General features: G+C 45.2%; 1 protein-coding gene across 2 annotated transcripts in view; it reads left to right on the forward strand.

Moving 5' to 3' along the window:
• bin3 (bridging integrator 3) overlaps positions 1-8213 on the forward strand; it is a 29249-nt gene extending 21036 nt beyond the window's left edge. Inside the window, exons 7-10 of one of the 2 annotated variants that reach the window (XR_013936707.1) lie at positions 2535-2676; positions 3809-3943; positions 7102-7602; positions 7918-8213. Coding sequence is in view for 1 of the 2 variants with exons in the window: in XM_080499816.1 (XP_080355942.1) it covers positions 2535-2676; positions 3809-3943; positions 7102-7248 (424 nt within the window). In the remaining variant the exon portion in view is untranslated. Of the gene's footprint in view, positions 1-2534; positions 2677-3808; positions 3944-7101 lie in introns of both variants that reach the window. The other variant, XM_080499816.1, reaches the window with a different exon arrangement.
• The last annotated feature ends 37 nt before the right edge of the window (positions 8214-8250 follow it).

Consider the following 8250-nt stretch of genomic DNA (forward strand, 5'->3'; position numbering starts at 1 on the left):
GGCAACTTTTCTTTTTCTTTTTTTTTTTTTTACATCGTCTGTGTGTTTTGTATCCAGGTTGTGTAAGTTTTGATCAACAATACATAAGGCAAGTTGCAGCACATCAAACTCTTTCCTAAGTTTTCGTGGCATGCACTCCACACACGTTTTCTCACTTCCCCCTCCTCTTAAACCATCCCGTATATTCATTTATTATTTAATATTTTCTGCACAAAAAAATGTTCAACTAAAATCTGCCACGTGATGTGATTTTTAGGTGTTCATGAGAGGCCGTGGCAATATGAGGTGTTGAATTGTATATGAGCGGTTCATATTGGTTGTGTTTTCCTGGAGTGAGTGCTGGCGCAAAAGGGACAAGCCAGACTTCAAGACCGAGGGTGTCTAGACCAGACTTGGGGCTTGGCTGACAGATCAGACTGGGACCGTCTGTGGATTGGCAGATGTTCATAAACACACACTCTGGTCCAGATGCTATTTCCGTTCAGCCTTTTCACCACACCCTGACCTGTCACATGGACAGTGGTGTGCCCTTTGTGGCCCTTGTGCAGCCTTCGACCAGCGTAAGGCCTCACGGAGACAAAACCGACCGCAAATGCTGAAGTTTCTGGCTGACCGGCCGTTGTCCAGCCAAGGCCAGCATGCCGAGGGAAAAGTCCAGGGCCTGGACGGTTTTAGACAAAACTGTTATTGCAGTTTATGTGTAGGCACCTTCAACCAGGGTCACTGCTGCGTATTCTCATGTAGGAGGCGAGGACACAGCTGAGTCACTGTTGCTTCTAGACGCAGAGAGCCCTGAATACAACAGTGAGACATCAGCATCCAGCATGGAAAGGAGAGGAATTGTTTGAGACCGACTTGGCTTTGTGTCTCGCTGCTTCGAGTCCTTGAGCAGCGGAACAGCAGTGGCCCTCAAGTGTGTGAGCTGTCACATAGTGGCTGCGAGTCGCATTCCCATTCAAACCACAAACTGCAGTCCACCGTGGCATGACATGAGAAGATTGCTGGCACAGATCAGGTGAGTAATCGGCCGGCCTTTGTGCCGTCTGAAAGCTGGTTTGCTGCTGCGTTGTCATCAGCCAATAGGATTGAGCTGGAGAGCAGTCATGCCTGGAGGGCAGTTACATAATCCCTTGGCACTTCAAGTATGTGTACACTGGAGCAGATAGTAGACTTGAGGATCGGCATCCACCCCTGCCATAAACTGGGCCAAAGTGGTATTTTATAAATAGCGGTAAAGCGTGGGCTGTGGGGCTGGGCCGCGCTGCGCTCCGTGATGTCACTCAAACATTACAAGACCACTCCTTGCTTAACTTCCTGTCGGAAACAATCCCTGCTTGTCTGAGACTGAGCTTCAGTCAGTGTCTTTTTTTTTTTTTCTTCTTCTTTTTTACCCCCCCCTCCTTCCTCGCCCTCTTGGCCTCCGGTGAGGTGCACAGGCAGGCACATACGTTTTAATTCCCCTCATCTGCTGCACAGAGCAGGGTGAGAGCTGGCCTGGAGAGCCACGTAAATCAGAAGCCCACACATTAAGTGGCTTTTAACGCCACGGGCAGAGAGACACACATATTGTACTATTGTGGTACTATGTCTGCACCACTGATGAAATACTTTTAAATGACTCGATCACATCAAAAACACAATATCTAATTTGGATTCTGATTGTATTTATCACTAACTTGCATGGAGAGGGCACCTGGGTCAATTTCTGGCGACTATATGCTAGATATCTATATGCCAGATTGGCCGACGTTACTTTGAATGGCGACGTATGTTTGCTTTTATTTTGTAAACTACTGCGACTTTGCTGAAAGACTTCCCCTTCTTATGAATTAAAAAAAAAAAAAAAAAAGAACAACAAAAATGCCTCAGATTCAAAAACAAATGTCAGGTATTTACTGATTTCTATAGTATCCTCTAGGTATTTCCATTTTGATATTAAATACTAATAGGTTGATATTCACTGTATACAGTATTCCTGCTTCCCATTAAAAGCTGCAACAAAACCAGTGCAACAAGTCCCAGGATGAAGCTCAGACTCCTGTTGCTAAGTTACAGATGAATGTTTTCCTATTTTTAGTGCAGAAGACTGGGATTTTTTTTTTGTTGCAAGAATATATTTTCATTTGGAATATGATAATTGTCACAAAATGAATTGTTTCATGCCATCCTGAACGATAGTAATTAGATAATAGATTAGAGGAGGCTTATGCAGAGCTGTCCTCTGGGGTTTGAGAGTACCTCGCAGTACCTACAATAAGATGTTAAGGAGAGGGGTTTTTATTAAATCATAATGGCTTTCACAAGAATATGATGCATCAACAAATTTCACAGAGGAAGCTGAGCTGCTCGGGTGTTTTCAATAAATTTAGTCTTCGAAATATTTCTGGGTTTTTTTTTCCCCCATGTTGTGCGCTGTGGCGTGAGTGTCTGGGAATGTCTTCTATTTATTTGCATATACACTTGTGCATGTTTTGTTTTCACGCCCCGGTTACAGCTGGTTCCCTCAACTACCCCTATGTGGCGGTTTGTTTCAGGTACGGCGGCGTGTTCCCCAGCCTCAACATGGCAGTGAAGCGTCGAGAGCAGGCGCTGCAGGACTACAAGCGCCTGCAGTCCAAAGTGGAGAAATATGAAGAGAAGGAAAAAACCGGTCCGGTTATGGTCAAACTCCATCAGGTACTACGAGTTTTTGAAGCCTGCATGCGTGCACGTGTCGCGCCACTCGGAACGCTCCCTCTAACTGCAGAGGAGCAGAGTTCACCAGCTCTTACATGTTGCATGTATTGTGAATAGAGCTCAATAAGTGAGGGAGAGAGGAAAAAAAAAAAAAAGACACAAATGCTGACTGGATATGAACAAAAATAGTTGAGCACATGCATACAGTACATGTGCGCTCCTTCACCCACGCAAGCTGCCAGGCTCTCAAGTAGTGCCTTTTCAAAAAGGCACTGCTGCACATCTACAGGCACGTAATTGAGAATTGTAGACACACACAAACACACACACACACACACACACACACACACACGCACACACACTATGAGGCCACTACAGAAGCACACACATTCACAGATAGTGCTGCAGTGTTGCCTATGCTATTGCCTCTAACACATCCTCACATGGTGAGCCACCCACACACATTGAGAAAAGCACTGTCAGGGGAACAAAGCCTTAAAGAGGCCCCTACATCCCTGCCCTTTGAGTCCCCGTGCACTTAAAGAAATGATCCGGACCAATCACTTTGGATGCTATTTCAACTGGTGTGTGTAAAGAAATCCAAGCAAGGTGAAGAAACCATACCATAATGCTGCAGATAAACAATATGGTGCAGTTTGAATATAGCACCACCAACCCCCCCCCCCCCCCCCCCCTTTAATAAAGATTCTCACCCTCTCACATTTATTCATTGTGCATTCCATAACTCCATGCCTACAGTAGACTACCCACTAATACATTCACACACAGATCAGTGGTGCTGGAGTCCACTCACAGCCAAGTCTGCCCACATTACCCACTCCTCCTCACTGTGGTCGTGATTACAGCCTTTTTTTGCACTGCTTCTCCGTGGGAATTAGGCAAATATCTCTGTGAACAATAACAAAAGCACACTAACGACGGCTCGAGTGATGAATTCACTTCAACGCGAAAAATAAGGCACGTTTATCCTGTAACCCACCATCAAATGAAACATATTAAATGGTGTGAATCGTGACAAAACGATCTTTGTCAGAATGTAGTGATGCTTTCAAAAGACTGAGCTCGTAGAGCTGCCGTTGACTCGTTCTTCCCCTCTCTACCGCACACGAAGGCAAAGGAAGAGCTCCGGCCGGTCAAAGACGACTTTGAAGCAAAGAACAAGCAGCTGCTGGACGAGATGCCCAAGTTCTACCACAGCCGCATCGACTACTTCCAGCCCAGCTTTGAGGCTCTCATTCGGGCACAGGTCAGTGACCCTTAGAGAAAGGAACTCGCAGCGGGGGTCTCACAGCTGCACGCGCACGCCCCCCTACCCCCCCCTGCAGTGTGCTGTCACACCCTCCGTGCGGTTTGTTAAACAGTGGATGAAGCATCTGATGAAGGGTGTGTATAAAGCAGGCAGTCTGTCTCTCAGTGCAATCCTAATGTGATTAACCCCCGGCAACAGCCCACACTGTGTGTTCAGCCCAGGAAGGCCTCATCTGTCTCACTCCACCTCGGCCCCGCCAGCCTCCAACCTGAAGCTGCTCTTAAAGAAGCCGGGAGTCTCAACTTAGCGCCACTTTGTCGTCGTCCCCCCCCCCCCCCCCCCCCCCCCCCCCCCCCCTTCTCCCACCCACCCCAGACCTGCTCATGTCATTTCCTCTGCGGGACAGACACTGGCACACTCCCCTAATTGGTAAACAAGATTATCTCAGACCTTAATGATCAACTTTGAACTACTTGAAATGAGCAGACACGGCGATCAGTCATACCCGGTGCAAAAAAGAAATCCACAAATCTAAGTTTAGTCTTTTTCTCAATTCAGAATAAATCAGATTAGGACTTTTCACCTGGCTGTCTGTGGCGCAAGAGTTCACATTAGTAACACTGTGTGTTCCATCCTCCCGACGTGATATTTATTCATGTCGCTCAGCCTCATGAATGAGCATTTTCAAATTTACACACATGTGGGTGGTCAATGGACCTCATCCCCAGCCTTGTTGTGTGTGCTCGGCCTCATCCTCCGCTCTCTCTCCTCTGTCGGCCGCTTGTTGATGCTCAGCTCCCAGCAGCAGCAGCAGCAGCGGCAAAATACACAAAGGCAGTCTTTGTCAAGCTCACCACAACAAACTCCCATCAAGCAACAGTCAGTGGAAGACACAGCCTGGCCTGCCCACCTGTACAGATGTTGATGAATTGAGACATTGTCTTTATTTTAACAGCACTCGGTCAAAACCGAGTATAAGATCAGCCCATGTATGAAACTAGGGTTTATCAAACAGCTCATTAGGTGGCGTGTGTGGCCACCAGCTACATTCACTGGTGTGTCCAAAGGTGCCCCACTGTGATAATTTGAGTGTCGTATAGGACTGCAGCAGCATTTCATTTGTGTGTCTGTACAGTGTGCCGCTGAAATCTCAAAATATAGTCGAGGGTCATAACATCATGAATGGTACTTATAACGTATGCTATAATCATGTTATGTCTTCCTTAAATATTTAATGGAGAACTCAATCACAACAGGTGGGTCACAACTGGACAAAATCCCAGATTTTTCTTGATTGAAACAAATATCTCTAAATGCATTTGAGCACTAATGTGCTGCTATACAGTGTGATATTTATAGAAAAGTGTAACTTCTCAGACTTATTGGGTCTGCATTTAAAATTAATATTGTCACATGCAGTCATTTTCTGTGTACAAGCAGTTTTTCATCAAGATAAATGTATCAATCAGATGTACTCGTCATGAAAATGACAGTATAGGGTTAGTGTTAGAGGGTCTATGTCCTCTGCTTGAGAAAACTATTATCAATACTACTACAAAAATAAGACCTATTTTATTGTATTCTGATACTTGTTTCAATTTACCTTAACCTTTTTCCCCATGTAGATGAAAACATAAAGAAATGTGCACAAGTTGCCAAATATAGTGACTTTCTTGTCAAAGAAATATGAAAGAAGACTTTGAAAATAGCAAACAACTCAGTTTCTTTACATTTAAGTAGGTAAAACGAATAAACAAATGATTATTTTACAGCTTCTTATTTAGATGTCTCACCGATAACACGGGTTTGTCATTTGAAACTCGTCGACAGGATCCCTCCATTGGTGTTATAACATTTGTCGCAGTAGGAGATGTGTGCATATAGCTGTACATAGAACATTTCTTTTTTTGTCTTGGCTTGATTATCTTACAGAAAACACACAATGTTTAAGGATTCACTGTATAAAATGCGACTTAGTTATTCATTATTTTTCTCTGAGGGCAAAGTGTAACCTCTTTGTATAAATATTAAGCAGCTGGGACTATGGTATGTTAAAATGCCCAGGAAAAAAGAAAAAAAAAGAAAATGTAAATTGAAGCTCTGCTTTACCCACAGGCTCCTTTTTGTATCGTAGGTGGTCACAATTGTGTGAGGCTGCGTTTACTCCTCGTGGTGACTCGACTAATTGTAATAGTAGTCCTCGCTCCAGAGGGCGCCTAGACACTGATCTGGTGTACATTATCATCACTGGTCATATGGACATTTCCGATGCGCTTTTCAACAAGCCACTTTTGGGAGAAAAAAAAAATATCCGCTTTACCCCCACAAACAACGGTAACCCAATACTTATGGCCCACTCATGTGGTTTCGGTGGCAAATATTGGTATAAACATGGAAAGGTCTTTCAGACTGAACACTTAAAAAGGCGTGTACAAGGTGGCCTTTTTTTCCTTCTTGCTGACAGCGTCTAGTCTGCTTATAACAGGGTTAGAGGTCTGTAGAAATTATTATTCTGTTGTGTCCTTCAGACCGAGTTCGTCAACTGTGTACCTGCCGCTCTGTGGGCCAACTCTGCTGGCAAAAGGGCACGCGGGCAGTTTCAGAGAGGACGGTGACGTCGTCTTAAAGAACATCTTATGCACGGCTCCATGAATAAATATTGGTGTGTGTGTGTGTGTGTGTAGGGGGGTGGGGGAGTGTGTTCGAAAGGGGTTGTATTTCCCAGTACTTTCATTCTCTGCCCACTCTTCTGGAGTCTTGTAATGTGATTAAAGTCTATTAATCATCAAAGCAACTCTCAGGGGAGCCTGACTCATGAACTAAGGGGAAGAAGCAGGGGTGGGAAGTGTCAAGAAAGCTTTCAGTGAACACTCTCTATCTCTTGTTCAGACTGGGAGAGAAAAGCAGGGTCAGTACCCGCTGAAGTGCCGGGTTCTGGGGCTTTGTCGGACTTGTTTGATATCTGTGGGCTCCCTCCCCTCTGCTCGGATCACGTCTCATTAGCAGGGCCGAGGAGCTCCAGATCTGTGCCACCAAAACACAAATGTGCAGTTGAGGAGAAGGTTGCGTGGCTCAAGCCCCGTTCGAGTTTGTGCGAGATGACAGACGGGAGAGTTTATTTTCTGCCATCACAGATTATCCCTCCTTCCCATCAGGTGGTCTATTTCACGGAAATGTACAAGATCTTCAGCGAGCTGACGGACCAGATCGACCAGGCGGGATTGACTGACGAGCAGAGGGAGAGGGAGACCGAGGCCAAGCTCAGCGAGTTGCGTGCGCTGTCCATTGTCGCCGACGACTGAGGGAGGCAAGCTGGGAACCCGGAAGGGCTCTTGTCGTGCCTCTCTGAATGGATCGCACTCTTTTCAAGCTCCTGCGGAGTTCTAAAACGGACAGCGACAGCCTTAACCCGATTCTCATTGTGTCTCCTCGCGGCCTCATCGCCCCACCGTCACTCTTGCACTACACCCTAATATCTCACTCTCTCCACAACTCAGAGCAGCTGAAACGCCACATTAACTAAGCCATCAGCCAAGTGCAACATTATGAGCCAATACCTTTCTTTTTACTTTTTTTTTTTTTTTCTCTCCCAAGGAAAACAATCAAGCAGATCCTGTCGGAACTAATCAGCATCGTTCCACTTTGTGGTTTCAGAGGTATCTATAAGCTTTTTGTGTCGACTGCAGGAAGTGAGCAAGATGTCTTTATTAGTCACATTTGCTCCGTTACCAACAATCTGTGAAACATCATTTTTATTACCTAACTTTGAAATTACAAATACTGCAGATGTAATGTTATGTAATGTACTGGAGGTTATTGGCTTAGAAAGAAGTACTCCTGTATTTTTTTTTTCTTTAAGTTTCGCTCTGTGCCATGCTGTGTGAGAGCTTTTTAACGTGGTTTAAAAGACGCCGTTTGTAACAGCAGCCGTGCAAAACGTGCCTTTTTTTTTTTTCCTATCATGGATGTAGACTGAAAACTAATCTACGCAAAGTGAGTCTGCCTGTGCTGCCGTGTCAAGAAGGTCGAACACTCCGGCTGCAATGATAACAAGTTGCTCTTCTTGTGGGGGGGAAAGGAGGAGAGAGAAAAAAAATCAAAGGCTGCTGCTCCCTCTAGTGGAAAACATTCATCAGGACACGCATTTCCCTTTTGTTCACACCATCCATCCTTTGTTCTATTGTTGGTTTGAGAGTGTGTGCAAAGAACCTCTCACAATGTTGGCACACTAGAAAATCCTCTTTGTACACTCTACGCCTGGGTTAGAAGCTATTCATTCTTTTTTTTTTTTTTTGGGGGGGGGG

The sequence above is a fragment of the Blennius ocellaris genome (genome assembly GCF_963422515.1).
Source record: "Blennius ocellaris genome assembly, chromosome: 7".
Classification (NCBI taxonomy): Eukaryota; Metazoa; Chordata; class Actinopteri; order Blenniiformes; family Blenniidae; genus Blennius; species Blennius ocellaris.